Here is an 18,547-nt window from a genome sequence, read left to right as displayed (position 1 = left end):
ACGCAAGAGGATAGTACTGATTCAGGGCACAGCTGGCATTTCAGAGCAGAGGAGGAAACTGGAAAATCTTGCCACTTAGATCGCCAAATTCGAAGTATAGAATCAGTGTCCTCAAGTCTGACTAGCTTGCCGGTGTTGTGCCATATGTCTGCTGCAAGGACAATAGCCTCTGGATATGAGTCACATAAATGTCACCCCTGGCACTCCAGGGTAATTTTTGATCAATCTCAGATTGGATTAAATGTTTTTATTTAAATCTCCAAGATTATTTCTTTAGCTGGGACTGTCCAAAAATTAAGGAGTTCTTAAAATCCATCCTAGAACTGATAACTGATGCTATTTCAAAGACTTCTAACGTGTTTTCCTTTTTAAATAATCACATTTTTGTACAGATCTAACAAAAAGGGTTTCATGTGATAGCAATGTGTTTTCCTTTGCTTAAAAGAGTATTCAAACTCAAAATCTCCATGTCTGGAAAATGTAAAAAGGAGTCAATAAAGTCAATAAAACTATTGAAAACTATGGATATCATAGGCCCATTTCCATATGGTCTTATAAAATCAGTAAAGCCTTTTTAAATCTAAGTTTCTGTGCATGGTCAGCTCCCTGTTGGTCGTGAACAAGGCTTGGACCAGTGGCAGACTGAAATGTTAGCATCGTGTAAGTCTTCTTCATGATCAGGACTAAAAAGTTGCTGCATAAAGTGGTGAGAAAAATTGCAAGTGGAACTTGCATAAGACAAACAAAAAATCTAACATTTATACTTCAGAACAGCTCATGTACAGGCTTTAAGGCCATTAAGTGAACTATTAATATGGGCTTTTGTCATGAGTTAGTTCACCTGTCCTTTTTACCCTTTGTACCAATGACTGCACCAGCAGCTTCCATGGAAATTATGTTTTTAAATTTGCCAATGATGCTGCTATCCTCAGCCTCCTGTACAAAGACTCAGATCCTCTCACAGTACTTTAATGAGGTGCAGTTTTTTGTCTGCGGGTGTAATGTTAACTATCTCACTATAAACGTAAAGAAGACCAAGGAGATAGTGTTGACCCTCGTACAGCTGGTGATTACACCCCACAGTTAATCCACAATGAAGAAAATCAAACAGGTCAGCTCTTACAGGTATCCAAGCATTTACTTAGATAACCCATCAGCTGGGAAATTCATGTTACTATTTTGTGTTCTCATTTACAGCAAAGGCTGTATTTTTTACGCCAACTCAGGGTTATCTTTTTACCTTATCTTGCTGTATTTTATTCTGTCATTGTTATTGATTACCAGCATTTTTCTTTTTCTATGAGAGTCTTGTGCAATATGTGTGGGTTGTGTGATTACATCTCTTGTTCTAATCCATTACTTCTGTTATGAATTGGCAGCTTCATCTATGCAGATCTTGGTATCTAAGACAAATTTCCCTAAGGGGACAATAAAGTGTATCGCATTGTATGATACTTTGATCATGCCACATTACTCAGATATTTGTATATCAAACAGGAGAAGTTTGGTTAGTGCACACGTACCCATGATTGCAAAACCCCATTTCCTAAAAAAGACAACCTCTAAAATGTAAATAGAAACAGAATGTGATGATTTTCAGAACACTGAAACCAACAACTCAGTTACATTAAGACATAACTGAAATTTTACACTAATTTCAACATTTTGTAGTTGTGTTTACCTGTATAAAAGGTTGACAGAATCATGTTTGCCACTTTGAAGCATCATTTTTTCTTTGAACACTTTACAAGCATTTTGTGAACTTAGGGAACCAGTTAAATGTTCAAACTTAATGCTCTGGTATATTTCAACTGATAAATACTATAAGGTCTCTTTTGTCATATTTAAATTTCATTATATTAACATTTGTATGGGTGGCAAGTCAGACTGCAGTCAAGCCAGTTAAAAAACAATCTCTTACTGGAGCTAAGCTGGTGAAATACAACCTGAATGCGATTTGGCATCATCTTCAAATAAGCAAGGCATATCATGTAAAACCAGTTGTCAGATTGGTGGCATATGTTTCTCCATTAAACTGAACCTGATCCAACATTAACGAGACCTTCAGAAATGTGCAGCTTACCTTCACCATGAGCACTGATGCACTCGTGCACCATCATAATTGCTAGTTTCTGGATTAAACACTGGTGACAAGGTGGATGTTCAACAAGATCATCTCCTTACCCTTGCCCAAAAGAAGTAGCATTGCCATTTACTTTTGTTTCTACTGTCCCAACTTTTTTGAAAAGGGCTGCCATCCCACACCCTAGTGGGCATATAGTGATCCAAAAGCAATGACATTTTATTAAATGCATTTGCGATTTTAATCAATATTGGGAATTGATGGTTTTTTAAAGTAACCCTTTACATTCCATTCAACATCCCACCTTATTTAGAGATGGGGGGGGGGGGGTAAATTTGTCCGTGCAAGGATCAATAGGAGCAAGAAATCCTACTGTAATTATCCTCATCAGTTCAACCTTAAGACTTTACTCCCCCAGGAGAAATTAACCAGATTTATTGATTCTCCTTGTAGAGATTGCTGATGTCGCTGACCCACATTAAAATCCATGTACCGATGTTCTGGTGAAGTAGCTTTTGCATAGATTTTTTTTCTGTGTGGTGACAGAAGAGGAGAGAAGGCAAAGAATCTCACAAACAGAGGACTTTATTCCACCACTGACTGCAGTACTGAAGCACCACAGACAGACAAACTCACACCTTCACTCCATCTCACACAAGAACAGAACAGGGAGTTTAACAAATACAAAAAAAGTTATTGGTCACCAATTTGATTCTTTTTGTTTGCTCTCTGTGGGATCTTTCCTCAGGCATTTAAAGGGGTCAAACATCTGATGGAAACCAGGCAGAGTCACAGAAAACAATGTCTTATTGCACATGTGTAACTCTGAATCCAGGAGGATGTGGCTGATGTGGCATAGTGCAGGGAAGGCCGATTGGCTGGTTAGTTTACTCCTTGGCAGCCATGTGGGCCATAAGGTCGCACACACGGTTGCTGTATCCAAACTCATTGTCGTACCTGGTTAAGAAACAGATGACGAGTCAGTAAGAGAAAACAAGAAGTGGAAATTAAAGAAATTCACACTAGTTCATACCATGACACCAGCTTGACAAAGTTGTCATTAAGAGCGATACCAGCGCCAGCATCAAAGATGGAGGAGTGGCTGTCGCTGTTGAAGTCTGTGGAGACGACCTGCAGCAAGGAAAGAAAGAAATCCCCATTTAATAGAAAACTAAAAAAAATAAAACTGTAAAAGACATGACTGAGGGACAGAACTCATACCTGGTCCTCTGTGTAAGCCAGGATGCCCTTCATGGGTCCTTCAGCTGCGGCCTTTACAACCTTCTTGATGTCGTCATATTTAGCCTGTTGAAAAATGTTTTGAGTCCAATTTAATAAATGAACTTAATCAAAAACATTTAGTCCAACTCCTGTGTGTGAATCAATAGAAAATCCAACACCTATCAAGACTGATGGCCTATCAGTAGGAAAAAAAAACTGCCCATTCATGCCAACTGAACAAAAAGCAAAAATATATAAGCAAGTAAAATGAGGATGAAACACTAGGGCCTTAAAAGTAAAAAGTATTACTTAATGTCTATAAAAAATACTGAAGATAGGATGCAAGTGCTAGATTTAGATTGATTTGGTGCATTTTTTATTTAGATATGATGCATGTGGCCTTGTCAAGCGTGGAGATCTGCATTTGTTCAGTTGGAATACATACAAAACATTTAAACATCTTTAGAAAGCTGGAAGTATAACCTTATAATACTCACTGAAATTGGTTAATAAATAAAAGTTATGAAATACATTGTTAACTTAATATTTGAATTTGCAATTCCAGTATTTCAGTTTTATTGGTACTGAAAAGTAAAGTAAATTTATGGATTCCCTATGATATAATGATTTGCTACCAACAGGAACCAGTTTAAAGCCTCCTATCATAAAAGTTCTAGGAGAGAACTGCTGTCATGTAAATATGGCAATTTATCATTAATCTACAAATTACCTGTTGCTACGCAATTGATTTTAGGTTTGAAATTCACTGTATTTGTAGTTAGAAATTTAAAATAATTTCACTGTAATTTTGGTTATAAATTCTCTGTATAACGCATGTTTGTAGTCAGTGGTCACTCACTGGTTTCTCCAGACGGACCGTCAGGTCAACCACTGAGACATTGGGGGTGGGGACACGGAAGGCCATACCAGTCAGTTTGCTGAAAAGGGGACACCGTTCTCAGGGTCAAAAATCCAACTCACTTTGGGTTCTTTAATAACTTAAGACTAATTCAAACAAAGTGTTTGTCACCAACCCATTGAGCTCAGGGATGACCTTGCCGACAGCTTTGGCAGCACCAGTGGAGGCTGGGATGATGTTCTGGCTGGCACCACGTCCGTCCCTCCACAGCTTGCCGGAAGGACCGTCCACAGTCTTCTGTGTGGCGGTGATGGCATGAACTGTGCTCTAACAGACAACGGGGAAAGAGGATGATTAAATAAAGCTTAGCCCAGACTAACTTTGTAATGTCACATCAACATTTTGGGTTATTTTGTTTATCTGGTTTCAGGAGCTGCTTTAACGTCACTCTACCAGATTGTTTTTATCAGTGAAGTGATTTAATCCTCACCATCAAGCCTTCAATGATGCCGAAGTTGTCATGGATGACCTTGGCCAGGGGAGCCAGGCAGTTGGTTGTGCAGGAAGCGTTGCTATGGAGAAGACAAAAAGTGACAAAAAAGTGGCATTAGTAAACTGAAACTAGAAAATCAATTTGGATTACATCGAAATATGACCTGCAATTTTCAAATCTTAGAAAGTGCAAAATTTCTTTGACCTGAAATGTGTTTCGAAATACCAGTTTTATACAGTTTGAGGCAGATTTGTTGTGCTTCACACATCATGCAAACATTTAAATGTTTTTTCTAAAATAATCATTTTTCCCCTCGTTTTTGTAAATGTTCAATACAATTCATATCAAAATTGCAATTAATCTAAATCACATTTTGAACTTTTTTTCTAAATTGTTCAGCCTCTGTTTAATCTACGAAATATTGTGTTAGTTATCATATAAAATGATTTATTGCTTGTTTGTTGAGAATTACAAGAGATGAGGAACTAAAAAACACTTTCATATTAAATTGGAGGTTGTATTTGGGTAATTTTCCCAAATTGTTCAGCCCCAACTGATATGAGCCTTCTAAAAGTTTGTACCAGACTAATGCAATCCCTACCAGAGTTTAAGAGGCAGAGTCACAACAACTGAAATTGGCTCAGAATATAGACTTCGTCTTAAACATTTAGAAAGTTCTGTTGTGTCACAACTAGATGTCCTTCTCTCGAAAACTTCTAAAAATTCTGATAAAAATTCATAATTCAGATTTTGTTTACTCGAAGTCTAAAGTACTACTTTCTCTATCACCTCAGGCATTTTAATGTAAAAATCTCTTTTGGAGCCAATCTAATTTAGAGAAACCTCGGAGACGTGGCATTTCTTACCTGACGACTGGGAGAGAGTTGTCGTACTTCTCGTGGTTGACACCCATGACGAACATGGGAGCATCAGCACTGGGTGCAGAGATGATGACTCTCTTGGCACCACCCTTCAAGTGAGCCTGCAAGATTTTTGAAATTGTCAAATCCATGTTTCGTTTTGGTTGTTGATCACAGGTCTTTATCCACATTGCAGTGTAAAGGCTCATTTATGCTCTACATTTGAAATGCATACAGATACGGACAGACATTTCTGTCTGTAGTTTGTTCCATTTCATCCATAAGCTTATGGATATAGACTAAATGTTGTGATATCTCCACCAATCATGAATGCATATTGAGCTAAATCATTTGAAAGGAGGAAGAACTTATTGAAGTTTTCTGACAAAATATAGCTGAATACAGAGCACAGCTGGGCAGAGGACAGACCGTTCTTTTATCAGTCCAGCAGTGGTTCTCCAATGGCAAGTCTTTGTGTGCCGTGAGAATTTGTCCAACTTATGTTATTACTACAACTATCCAACAACTTAAGCTACTGTAAAATGATTTAAAGAGGCTATTTTGTATGGATTTGTTGTGCCATGAGATTTTGGCTTGATCTTAGGTGTGCCTTGGCCAAACAAAAAAAGGTTAAAACCACTTCTGTGTGATGAACGGAGCAGCATCAAAGTAGTTGTGTAGCTCTGGGAGAGACAGCACCCTCTAGTGGTTTCCTTTTTCAATGTCCATTCCAACATACCGCATCAGTATGAGGGAAATGATGGTTGTGACGTTCAAAACATACAGATCTATCATCATATGTATTGAGAGCATAAATGAGCTTTTAAGGAACAGAATGAGTACGTACAGACGCCTTCTCAATGGTGGTGAACACACCAGTGGACTCAACAACGTACTGGGCACCAGCATCGCCCCATTTGATGTTAGCGGGGTCTCTCCTGGAAAGGAAAAACAGGAGAAAAGAAAAGTCACCAAAATGCTTACAACTTTGCTTATGCATATAGTTAAGAAACCATTATAATATGTAAACTTACTCATGGAAAACAGTGATTTTTTTTCCATCAATCACCAGCTTGTCACCCTCAATCTTGACCTCACCCTTGAAGGGACCGTGGGTAGAGTCATACTTGAACATGTAGACCTACAGAGGAAATATGTAGACAACTTCAACCAAAACATGACATGGATTATCACAAAGATGGAGGATGTCAATGCTGTTGTAAACGTGCAGTGACAAATCATTGGCAGTTGATATATTTTACAGATTTAAAATATTTCCTTAATTAGTTTTTCAAGTTCTTTTCATTTCAAATTAAAATCCTTCCTACCATTACTACATTTGACCTTAATATAAAGCATGCTATTCTTCAGATTTCTCACTCACCATGTACTCCAGGTCAATGAAGGGATCATTGATGGCCACAATCTCCACCTTCTTGGAGGTGAAAGCAGCACGGGTCACCAGACGACCAATACGGCCGAATCTGTAACATGAACAATGCTCTTCATTAGTATGAACTCTAGGTGGCAGTATAATGCCGTTTTAGATTAAACAGTCACTTGATATGACCACAGTCAAGGCTCAGAATTCCAGTGAAGTGACCCCACATGATCATTCAAGAAATCAGACATGAATGTTATTTGGCCTTTATGTCAACCTTAGCATGGCCTCTAACATTACTGCTGTCTTTTTCCTTTGTATAGGACAAATAACTCTCCAAGAGACCTGAAACCACCTCTCAGAGAAAGGGCAGAGTTCAGGAGGAGGTGCTGAGGGAGGTGTGTTCGCTCAGCTTATGGATGCACAGCTCACACCCTCTCCTCTCTAGGGGCAAAAGTCGACATTAACCTCTAGTGTGGTAATCCTGGTGATCGCATGGCACTGTTTGATCAGTGGCTGAGTTACTGTTTAACCCAGGGGTCCAAAATCCCTGCACAGATGTACTGTCCTTGGACGCTTAGGGGAGGAGGAAGAGAGGTGGAGAGATAAAGAGCTCATAGGTAGACTTTAACGTCATATTATGTGTATTCAGTTAGAGTTAAGTTACGCAGGTCCTCTTCCACCTGCTTCAGACAGCAGAAAAACAATCCCCTGTTGAATGACCCCTATGTCAAAGCCACTGCCCAACATTGTTATCTGCTGGGAGGCAAAGTTCAAAGATCAAGAAAAACATGAGAACAGCTGCTCACAGGCCAGTGTGAACCTGGAGTAGCTTTTAGTTTTTACACTGACTGTGGAGCAAGCTTCCTGTAACTTTCTTAAACAGTTATCTCTTTTTGATGTCTGGGAACTTCATTTACTGCTACCTTTCTAAAAGTTTAACAGCTTCTTATCTACTCAGTTAACATTTTAGTGCTTCGTTTTCTTCTTGTGACATTATTTAATCTTAGTGTGCATGTTGCAGTGCCTTCTTTTTACAATTTCCTATATTTTTCAATCACAGTATATGCTATTTTTGATGCACTGTATTTTAGATACCAATATTGCTTAATCTTTTTGCAGTTTTTAATATTCCTAATGTGTTTTAATGCTGTAGGCATTTAATTGCTTGCCTATGTAATGATATTTCATTGCTAAAGTTGTCTTGTCTGTATATGTTCTTTGTTAAAGAATCTTTTATTAAAGTGTCTCTTACTAGTAGGAGCACAAGCTCTTTTAAATAAGTCTGACCATGCAAAGAGACAGCGAGTTAGTCCTCCATACTAAGGGCTACAAATTCTGCATGTGCGTTTGAAGCATCATACCGCTTTAGAAAAACTGAAATATTTGCCTCTCATTTTGAACATTTGTATACTTAAACTACCATTATCATTTATATCTCATAGTATATTCTCAAATGTGTTTGCTATTTAACCATCTTTACATGAGATAAGTCTTTGAGGGGCAATTTAGTTTGCAACAGAAGTTCATACAAGCCAGACACATCATAAAATGCATGGATGAAATACATAACCCCCCTGGATTACCATTTTTATCCTGATAGGCCATGAGATTGACAGTCCAAAACTATGTAATAGTAGCAGTGCCTACACCTCATTTAAAACAGCTGATGAAACAAACCTCAGGCATCTGTCAGATTTGGCCCTCCTGGCATAAATCAACTTCCTCCCTGAAGGCAGAAGTCTAAACTCTACTTGCACAGGGTGGTGAGCGTCTCCCAGCATGGCCTTTGCCTTCTTTGTGCACATATTCTTTAGTTTTATTCAACTGTGCAATCAAACACAATTGCACACTTAAGAGGGGTGTTGCTGTATGTGTTGGCACAGAATCAAAGTGTTGCTAATTTTGTTGTGCTAATTTCAGGCAACAGGTTTCCTCTTGCAGGTGAGGAAGAAGAAATGTGCACGTACCCATTGATGCCAACTTTGACCATCTTTGCCTGGGTTGTAGTCCTCTGTGAATAGACATGAGTAGATATGTTTAAAAGAGAATAACTATGCTCATTAAATAACCAAAAAAAAAAAAAAAACCCACTAAACATTAATTAGACAACATAGCTTTTAAGATGCTTATCCTTTAGCACACAAAGACTTGCAAGTAAAAGTAGCTGATAAGCTATCAATCAATGACCACAGTCCAAGTTGACTTCCATGTAAACCTGCAGTTACAACACCTAACCTTTTTTTCTGCATGTGAACCAACTTATTAGAAATTGTATGTCCTATTAAGCTGCAAGACTTACATTCAAAACCAAACAAACGCATAAAGTAAAACATTTAAGCTCAATCACAATTTTTAGCTAGCAATGCTACTTAATAAAGTTGGTTCAGGCTTGTGAACACAGTCCCAGGTGTTGTAAATCAAGTTATTATATCACTCAGCCTAATGCTAGGGCGCTGCATGTGTCCATCCCTTTCTAACAAGCATTATAATGACATTTCTGATATCTTGACATAAATGATGTAGTTTACCGTTTGTGAGAAGCCTCTGCCTGCCTAGCGACTCCGGGTGTGAGTGGGGAAGAGTTAAGTTTAGCAGCGTGGTTTTATCATTAACCAAACGTTGAAGCCACGCCCACAGTAGTGGTGCCTGCTCCTCGCCCCGCCCACTCTGAATGTCAAGGTCGTTGGGCTGCACGGAGGCATTTGAGCTAGCTTCTGCAAATTCACTTCAAGTGAGTTAAATAGTCTAGAATTTTCTCTCTAACAACCTTATGCTAATTTTGGGCCTTAAAAGAACCCTTATTTATGTTGGCGTTAGTTTTTATCCTCATACTTCCAGCCTCCTTATTTTGTAAGCAGTCCGGATTTAGACCCTCTGATATTAAAGCTCTCAGATAGTGGACCAGAAAAGATAGTGCTCCCTCACTGACCTTCTCAGTCAATACAGATACACAGTAGAGGGAGCAAACGAGGGATCAAATCTCTGTCGTCTTCACTGTGACATTTGATGTCCAAAGACCATGACCCCTCACTTTTATACTCTCTGCTGCTACCTGTCCTCCTCAGCTTCCCCATGTCCTCAGCAGCAGCTGACTCTTGGTTACAAACACTGGATCATTCTGCATGTGCAAAGGAGGCTTCTTCAGTCTGATTAAATCCATTTACAGTTATTGTTACTTTGTCTGACTATTAAGAAAAGATTGGCACTAAAATGAATGCATGAAAAAACATTTCATCCACAGACAGACTTTCTTTGTCTTTAGAAAATGGTCTTGGCGAGGAGTTCTGCTGAACACTCTTTTGTACACACACTGATAATGGGACGTGTCAGCTGACTCTTGTCTGGAAAGCACTCTGTGTACATGTGGTTAATAAGACACCTTAATGAGCACCTTGGCACAAATGTGAAAAGGCCTGACAACTCGCTTACTTTTAAGAAAAACTTGCAGTAAATATAGCATGTGTACATTTTGTGTTTCTTTGTGGTCTGTTTGTATTTTTATGTAGCTATTTTTAGAAGTGGTTAGTTTTCAGTACACAACTATTGTACTCAAGTAAAATTACAGTTACTCTTGTAAAATTTTCCGAAGTAAAAGTAAAATTACTGGTGTTTAAATCTACTCAAGTAAAATTGAAACATACTAACTTTCAAACTTTTTTGAAGGGAACATATTTTAACTTTTTAAGACAAGTTTATATTGGTCTCAGAGGTCTCCAAAACATGCCTGTGCTGAAAAAACCCTCCAGAACTGGATTTTTTCATGTCTAAAACCCCTCTGTTTCAGCCCTTCCCAGAACGAGCTGTTTCTGTGTCTGTGGCTTTAAATGTTAATGAGCTGTCTGACTCCACCCCTGACCATGCCACTCTCAGGAAATGGATGTGGCATGATGGATTTGGCTCCCCGGCTCCTCCTCTAAGCTGAGGATCAGGAGAGGAGGGCAGAAGTTTCTTCCAAGTGGCGAGGGGCAACCGAATCTGGGGGTGGGGCTAACTCCCCACATGACATCATGAGGGGAAATCTGAGAACGGCTTGTACACATTTTCTGAAAGGTGAAGGGGGGGGGTTCTGATTCTTGAGGGGATTGTGGACAGGCCAGGGGCACATATTTTGTGAGAAAAGCCTGAAAAAGTGATTTTTGCATAATATGTTGCCTTTAAAGTACTCAGCACTTAGGATTTGTGCAGTGAAATATGATCTTTCCTTTTTGACAAGAGAATAGCCCTCCAACCAGGTTGTTCTAGTAAAGCCACACCTTTGTAATACACAGCAGATTTAACATTGTATGGAAGTGTCTATATTGGTCCACACTACATTTGGGTTAACTTCACTTTTGAAAGTGTTAGATATTTTACAATATGACAGAGCTGCAGTAACTCTTGATTATCTATGGCAAGGTGTATCTCAGCCGGCATAAAAAATCTGACCAACAACCTGCTTCAAAGGCATCAACACCAACTCAGTGGATAATTTCACTCATGGTGCAAATGTGTCTCACATCAAAAACAACAACAATCCACCAGAAACATGACCAGAAGAATCCCGGCAGGGATCGGCGGACAACAAAAAACATCCAAACACAACTAAACACATATGAAACACATCTTAACACTCTACCCAAGGGTATGATGGGAAAATCCATCCACACATCCCCAAGATTTGAAATTGCCCTAGGCTTAGATCAGCTGACTCTTTACAGAGTTGAATTAAAACTGGAGTTAAAATCAACTCTGAATTGTTTAACCCTGAGACAAAACTGCAGTTTTTGCTGTGTTTAAAGTAAATGTGCAGTTACTCGTTTAAACTTACTTAACCAGAGGTAAAAGCACTGATTTCTCAAAAAAGTACAAGAACTCCAAACCTACTCAATTACAGTAATTTGAAAAAATGTGATTTGTTTCTTTCCACCCTTGTTAGTTTTGTTTTTGTTTGTGTTGTTTTGGTTCATTGGTGCCTTCAGGTAATATTAAAGAGGGTGGTATTAATACGGTCTCTTTCCATAAACATGGTAAATATGACCCGATATGAAGGCACCTTGTGCTTGTAGTTTTTTGTCTCTTTGTGACTGTTGCAGATTTATGTGTTCTTTTTCATTCGCGGTCAATGTTTTACATTTCTGAGTTGTTCATTGTGTCTTGGGATCATTTTTGTATCTCTTTGTCGTTCAGTAGCTGTCTTTTTGGACATTTTAAATGTGTATGTAGTTGTTTTGTGTCTTTCTGTTTATTTGCTGCATGGTGGCTCAGTGGTAGGTGCTGTCACCTCTCAGCAGGAAGGTTCCTGGTTTGAATCCTGGTCAGACAGGGCCTTTGTATGTTTTCACTGTGCATACTTGGGTTGTCTCCAGGTATTCCAGCTTCCTTCCACAGACCAAAATCATGCACTTTATGCGGATTAGTAATGCTAAATTGCCCAGTCATTGTGAGAGGGAGCATGCCATTGTAAGCAGTGACAGCTGGGATTTTCTCCAGCCCCCGGTGACCTCTAATTGGGATAAGCAATGCAAATAATAGATGGAAGGATGCATATGTTTGTCTTTCATCTTTATTAATGCTATATGTGTCTCTTTGTGGGCTACAATTTGTGTCTGTGCCGTGCTGTTTTTTTGTTTTTTTTGTCACTGCAACTCTTGCTTGTCTCTTAATTCTGATTTTTTTGTGTACTTCTTTGAAATAGTTGAATCCTTGTTTGTGTTTCTTGTGGTGTTTGCATTTCTTTGATTTCCTTTTGTCTCCCATTGTTCGTGTTTGGGTCAGTTTCTCGCTTCTTCTTCTTCTTTTTCATCTTCTTCTTCGTGTGTTTTATTTCATCATTCTTGTCTGTGTTTATTTCTGATTTGTTTACATGTATCTAAAGTCATTTTGACTTGTCTTTTTGAGTTTGATTTGTGTTAATTATAAGCTTGCAAAGAGCCAGGTTTTGGTTTAAGGGGCCACCTTACCTGCTCGTTAGTGTGTTTTACATCCATGCAGTTATCTGCTCAGGACTCTCAGAGGGTGATGTTAAATGTTACATCAGAACAATGAGGATGTTACCAGAAGGCCATTTAAGCTGTCTCCTGTTGGACATCCTCCTGGTTGTTGGGCCTTAGAAGAGGTGACAGTCCAGACAAGGAACTGAAACCTCACCCTCAACATGCCATTGTCACACCACAGCAGGCCATGAACATGCAACACAATCCACATCAAACTGGACCAAAAATGACTTTCAAGACGTTTTATTTCTGCACCAAAACTGGACAGGGCTGTTGGGTTTCATGGCTGCAGTCCAGACATCCGTGCATATCTGACCCAACACAGCCCCTGAGTGTGTGCAATGTGTTGGCCTCTGCTTTGCAGCTTAAGGTCAGAGAGGGGAAGTAAAGGTCAGGCTAAGATTAGACTAGACTGGACAGCCAACACTTGGCCCCAGTTACACTCTCAGTACTGTAAATGCTGCCTCATACAAAGCATGCAGTCTAGCAGCCAGAAAATTACATATCAGCAGTAATTACTGATCATTTAGATTTGTTCTAAGGGTCTCTGTCATTTATTGCTGCATTATTTACTCATATTCTTGTCATTTTAATATCAAAAAGCAGCATTTCTGTAAATTGCAAAAGTTCTTTTCAAGTTGATCTTATTAGAAAAGTATAGCATGTATAAATGCCATACATCTGTGTCTGTAAAAAGGATTTCAACAACATTTATAGGCCTGAACTTAAGTCCAGGTCAAAATCCAGAGGGTAACTGAGGAAGAAATACAACACAACAGACACTGCCATCTAGTGGTACAATTAAAAATCCAGATCCATTTAATGACAACATTAAAAGGTACTGTTTGTGAATTTCAACCCTCTATTATCTTTACTGCTTATCCCTTTCTGGGACATAGGGGCAGGGAGGCAATCCTAGCTGTCATTAAGGAAAATGTAGCGTACACCAGGGACTGGCCGCTTGTCAATCTCACATGTAGTGACAGAAAAGCGCACACTCACACCTGTGCTTATAGAGCATGTTTTTTTTTTCTTAGATTCCACTTATTGCAACAGTTGCCACCAGAAGTGAGCATCCCACATTAGAATCTGATGTAGGTTACAACCCAATTTTACACAGTGTACCTTTAAAAACTCTGCATTTGACTGCCAGCTATTACTGACAGTATTAGCTAATCCCATTCATATGCCACCAAAAAAGCAGTGGGAGAAAAATGGGGTTAAGTGTCTTACCTAAGGACATGTCAACATGTGACTGAAGGAGCTGGGATTGAACCCACAACATTCCAACTGGGACGACCTACTACCTACTGATCACAGCCACCCCCAGGTCACAAATGCTGCCAGTTATTTTCAACAGAGTTCAACAGTTATCAACATTTTCCTCCTCTGTTACCATCAGTAGAAGCAGCTGATTGCCAAAGTCTGTGCTCGTGGAGAAGTGATTGAGTGGGCATGTCTTATACCTCCTCTCAGCTTTACCCATGATGTTTTAAAGATGGTATTTTAGGCACCTCAGCTTTAACTCTGGGTTCAGTTGCTTGTAAAGGACTCAGATGTGTGTTCAAAGTCACAGCTTAAAATACAAATTCAAAGAAAGCTAGTGATGCTTGTAGCTAACCAGCCCAAATAAACCTAGCACAAAAAGGAAGGAAATTTGTGTTATTCTTTGTTGTTAAAATCCATCTTAGCAGTAAATCTTATGCTGTTGGAAAGCCTGTTTATCTCTCTTTTAAATGATGCCAAATTTGTAAGGAACATGCGTTTGTGGGATGATCAGCAGAGCTGAGTATGTGGGTTACACCCATAAAAAATGTTCAAAATCTTCTCGCCGAAGCCAAACAGTTTATTTTGCTGTCAAGGTGCTTACAATGAAGTGACAGAGTGGCACCTGACTGTCAGTTTTAATGCATAGAGATATTGATATCATTAATAAGACTTTTAGGATCCATCTCTGACCACTCCCTGGATCCACCCTTGATTTACATGGATTTGACACAATCATGCCTTGCATGTGTCATCCATGAACATGCCTTTAATAATGTCAGCTTACAAAGTCTCCTTTTGGGGGTGTTAAGAGCTCAGTTACAAGAAAAATATGCTGTATATGAGTCTGCGGCCCTGGATGGATAGGCAGCAGGCCTGACCCCCAGTCCTGGCCCTTTGATGTACATCCATCCCACTTTCTCATCCCCACATACTTTTATCTGTCCCATCAATAAGGTGAAAAAGTCATGTTTTGATACTTTGAATATGGACGAAAGCACATTGCTCCAGCCTCGCTCTTCAATTGGAACATAACTGGTCCATAGAGCTCAAAATTTACAGTTGCATCATGTTAATGTATAGCATCTCCATAAATGTCCTGTGGTATATTATGCAATAATTGCCAAGAAAATTGCCCGAATGCCTCAAGAATAAATTGTTAGGATGCAATAGTTTTTCTGCAGAACCTCCCAAACTCTAAAATAATGCTGAAGGAAGTCTAACTGACTTGAAAAGCATGGGAAGGTTCAATGACGCACCTTGATGTTTTAGAAGAGTCTGTCAGAATAATTTAAAGCCCTACTTTGTAGGACAAATTGAACTGACAAGTGCAGACAGAGGCTGCAAACTACTATTAAGGATAGAGGTGGAAGCTGAATCGCAAAATTATTCATTTTCTAAGTTAGTAAAATAAACAGAACGCCGCTACTGTCAAATCCATTTATTCATGCAAATCATAGGTAAACAGAAACAAACAGTGGGAACTACAGGTGCCTTCATGTTCTGATTTCACCCCATGGCAACAAACTGTCTAAACAGCTCTACATTTACTGTATGCAGACTAAGCTGGAAACACACAAAGTGCTGATTTACTAAAAAGAAAGTAAAGCCCAACAATCAAAGATAATGTTTTGATGTAAACACAGCGCACATGTTCTAGTGTTCAGTTTACACATGGAATAAACTACAGCTGCTCGGTTACAACAGCCACAACAGTGTGAAGCGTCTGATCTATGGTAACCTACGCTGGATGAGACCACATTTGCAATGCTGCAAGTTTACACCACTCTACATGTTAACATCCCTCTCTGCAGGTGTGTTTTTCCTCTTTATGATAATCTAAGAAGGATGTAACCAGTCCTCATTCCCCCCTCACTAACAGCCCAGTCCACTCATGGACCCGATTCGATCCAGTTTGAGCCCAAAGCATCCTCGGTTCCATCCCCTCCTTGATCGGTCAGGCTCTGCTCGTTTCTGATTGGCCAGGGCTCCCTTCAGCAGACGCAGCCAGGGGGTCTCAGCCTGTGATTGTGCGTCAGCCCATTTGGGAAACTCAGCAGCTTTGGCTCCAGAGGAGAGGGTGGACTGCTCCTCTGGCGGGCTGTTCAACAGGTTCTCCAGGTCATCCAGAGTCAGAAGGTCATTGTAGCGCTCCAGAAACTGCTCCATGAACTAGGAAGAGAAAAAAAGATTCAATTCAATTTTTAGAGAGAGTAGCAGCAGGAATAATTCAATCAGTGATACATTTCATTACTCTCTCTTCCTCTTCCTGGACCATTCCCTTACATCCCTCATCCACTCTGAATCCTCTTCAATGCTCTTTTTTTCCTCCCTTTCCTAGCCCCCTACTCTTCCCTTCCCCCTCCCCTCTCTGTACCTGGGCAGCATCAGGAGAAGGGTGCAGAGCACGAGCCTCGGTGATCTCCAGCGGTGTAAAGAGGAGCAGGGCGGCACAGAGCAGCACAGGAAACAGCATGGCGGCAGAGATGACGGACAGGAGAAATAAACTGCAGCAGGGAGATTTTTTTCTCTAACTAGAAAATAAGAAAAATTCATGTGTAGAAATTTAAATTAGTTGCCAATAGAAACACTTCAACACTTTATTTTATAGGGGCACTTAAAAATTAAAAACTAAGATTAGTGTAGTCAATATGATGATTATTTACAGGAAATAGATAAATCAGTTCACATGAACAAAAAGTGCTTTTAATAAAACTGATTCAAACATTTGAATTTAAAACTTAATTTCAAGCATGAAGCTTAAAAGCATCATACAGTCAGGGAGAATATATACATATGTATCACATTTGAAAAGGAATGAGTAAAACCCTTTCTCCGTGAATTAATAGTTGATTATAAAGCTTCCATGTTGATTTAACCCTATACACTGTCTAATTTTCTTGAACTTCTTGTAATACATATTTTTTATTGACATTTTTTTGTTGTACAAAATGTATATTAGTTGAAAACATTTACTGTAATTCAAAATATAAAATATTTTAAAATTTGCCTATAATATTTATCTTTATCTTTAATCACCTGACTTTTATCCATATTAAAAAATAATTTGCAACTGTTTTTTCTCATCAAAAATGTACATATATATACCTTTATGCTGTACAATCTAAATGTAGGATTTAAAAAATATATTTAATCTTATTTTTTCCCACTTCTCTATTTGATAAGTGGGAGTTGCCACAGAAGATAATGCAATTAATAGTGCTTTTAATTGAAGCTTTAAATGCCTCTTCCATTCCAAATTTACCAGCTTATTTACAGGGTTAATCTAGTTCTAAACTGCTAAACGAAGACGTGGAGTAAAATTCTGGAGTTTATTATCACATTTTCATTCAAAATATGTTAAACTAATCTTTGTTCTTCAAGTAAGCTCACCAAATCTAATGCTCCATTTCAACAAAGTGAATATCCTACGCAAAGTTTAAGTATGTAAGAATCTTTTATGTCAGAATTATGTAAAACAAACAAACACACAAAAAAAACAGCATTTAAAACTAATTTTATTACAAAATATTATATTTCTTACATTGTGCTATTTTCCCCAAAGTTTATATTGTAGATTAAAGTGACAGAAATGTTTTTTCACATATATTATTTTATCATCCTATCCTAGTTTAACTTAACTTTTGATTTACATATTTTTGTTATGTTAGAATTCTTGCATTGGATAAGAGCTTACAAAAGAGAATAGTTGAGTATTTAAAAGAATAAACATTTCTAACTTTATATCAAAGTTGAGCCTCTCACCTGTTGTTGGTTTTCTCTCAGAGCTCTGTCTCGGTGTCTTCTCCTCTCACTGACTCTTCTCCATGTCCTTCGTCCTCGCTCTCTCAGCTACCTCTCACTTGTTGGCACCTGCTGGAGGGAGCATCACTCTCTTGCCTGGCTCCTCCTCCTCTTCCTCACTCTGTGATGGAATTGAAAGGAGGATTTTTTTTTCTTCCTGCGTCCGTCCTCTTGGCAGAAGCTGAATGTTGGGGCATCAGCTGGGATGCTGCAGAGGTTTTTGTAGAGCCACAGTGAGACGAGCTCCCCCCCCATCTTCTTCATCATCATCATCTTTTTTTTTTCTTTAGAGTGATGTCATGGCTTTGGGAAGAAGGACTGACATTGCCAAGGTGACTGTGTGTACACTCTAAGGTCCATAATGATGCCACAAAGAGAGGCCAGAGGGCAGCTTATCAATGATACCAGCAACTATCCATATCATTCTCTTATGTCACGTCACAACTTAATCTGAATTATGCGTTTCCCCTCTGCTTGACAATGCCCGTTGTTCATATAACCCTTTTCTCCCTCCTCATTGTCTTTGTGGTCTTTCCCAGCATGCCCTGACCTCCTCTCTCTGCTGGGTAAGTTACAGTCTGTCAGTGCCATCTGCTCCCTTTGCC

General features: G+C 39.0%; 2 protein-coding genes across 2 annotated transcripts; both read right to left on the bottom strand.

The window, feature by feature from the left end:
* Positions 1 to 2,652: 2,652 nt before the first annotated feature.
* gapdh (glyceraldehyde-3-phosphate dehydrogenase) lies at positions 2,653 to 9,540 on the bottom strand. Its single transcript, XM_041793369.1, has 12 exons — positions 9,429 to 9,540; positions 8,868 to 8,911; positions 6,901 to 7,000; positions 6,551 to 6,657; positions 6,364 to 6,454; positions 5,523 to 5,638; positions 4,654 to 4,735; positions 4,339 to 4,490; positions 4,164 to 4,242; positions 3,305 to 3,388; positions 3,117 to 3,214; positions 2,653 to 3,040 (listed from the first exon to the last, which is right to left on the bottom strand). Exons 2-12 carry the CDS (start codon positions 8,888 to 8,890, stop codon positions 2,971 to 2,973), a joined length of 1,002 nt encoding a protein of 333 aa, XP_041649303.1. The 5' UTR covers positions 8,891 to 8,911; positions 9,429 to 9,540; the 3' UTR covers positions 2,653 to 2,970.
* Positions 9,541 to 15,592: 6,052 nt separating this feature from the next.
* On the bottom strand, positions 15,593 to 18,116 carry wu:fj39g12 (uncharacterized protein LOC563937 homolog). Its single transcript, XM_041794174.1, has 3 exons — positions 17,904 to 18,116; positions 16,516 to 16,672; positions 15,593 to 16,310 (listed from the first exon to the last, which is right to left on the bottom strand). Exons 2-3 carry the CDS (start codon positions 16,612 to 16,614, stop codon positions 16,014 to 16,016), a joined length of 396 nt encoding a protein of 131 aa, XP_041650108.1. The 5' UTR covers positions 16,615 to 16,672; positions 17,904 to 18,116; the 3' UTR covers positions 15,593 to 16,013.
* Positions 18,117 to 18,547: the final 431 nt, after the last annotated feature.

Source organism: Cheilinus undulatus, linkage group 8 (genome assembly GCF_018320785.1).
Source record: "Cheilinus undulatus linkage group 8, ASM1832078v1, whole genome shotgun sequence".
NCBI classification, from domain to species: domain Eukaryota; kingdom Metazoa; phylum Chordata; class Actinopteri; order Labriformes; family Labridae; genus Cheilinus; species Cheilinus undulatus.
Note: the sequence above shows the minus strand (reverse complement) of the source record. Positions and strands in the feature narration are given on the sequence as shown.

Excerpts from the sequence above, each read along its gene's own strand:
- gapdh (XM_041793369.1), bottom strand. The coding sequence starts at position 8,890 with ATGGTCAAAGTTGGCATCAATGG. Across the intron at positions 6,658-6,900 it reads TCATTGACCTGGAGTACATG|GTCTACATGTTCAAGTATGA; the intron begins GTGAGTGAGAAA and ends TTTCCTCTGTAG. Across the intron at positions 3,215-3,304 it reads TGGCTTACACAGAGGACCAG|GTCGTCTCCACAGACTTCAA; the intron begins GTATGAGTTCTG and ends TCCTTGCTGCAG.
- wu:fj39g12 (XM_041794174.1), bottom strand. The coding sequence starts at position 16,614 with ATGCTGTTTCCTGTGCTGCTCTGTGCCGCCCTGCTCCTCTTTACACCG. Across the intron at positions 16,311-16,515 it reads CTTCTCCTGATGCTGCCCAG|TTCATGGAGCAGTTTCTGGA; the intron begins GTACAGAGAGGG and ends TTCTCTTCCTAG.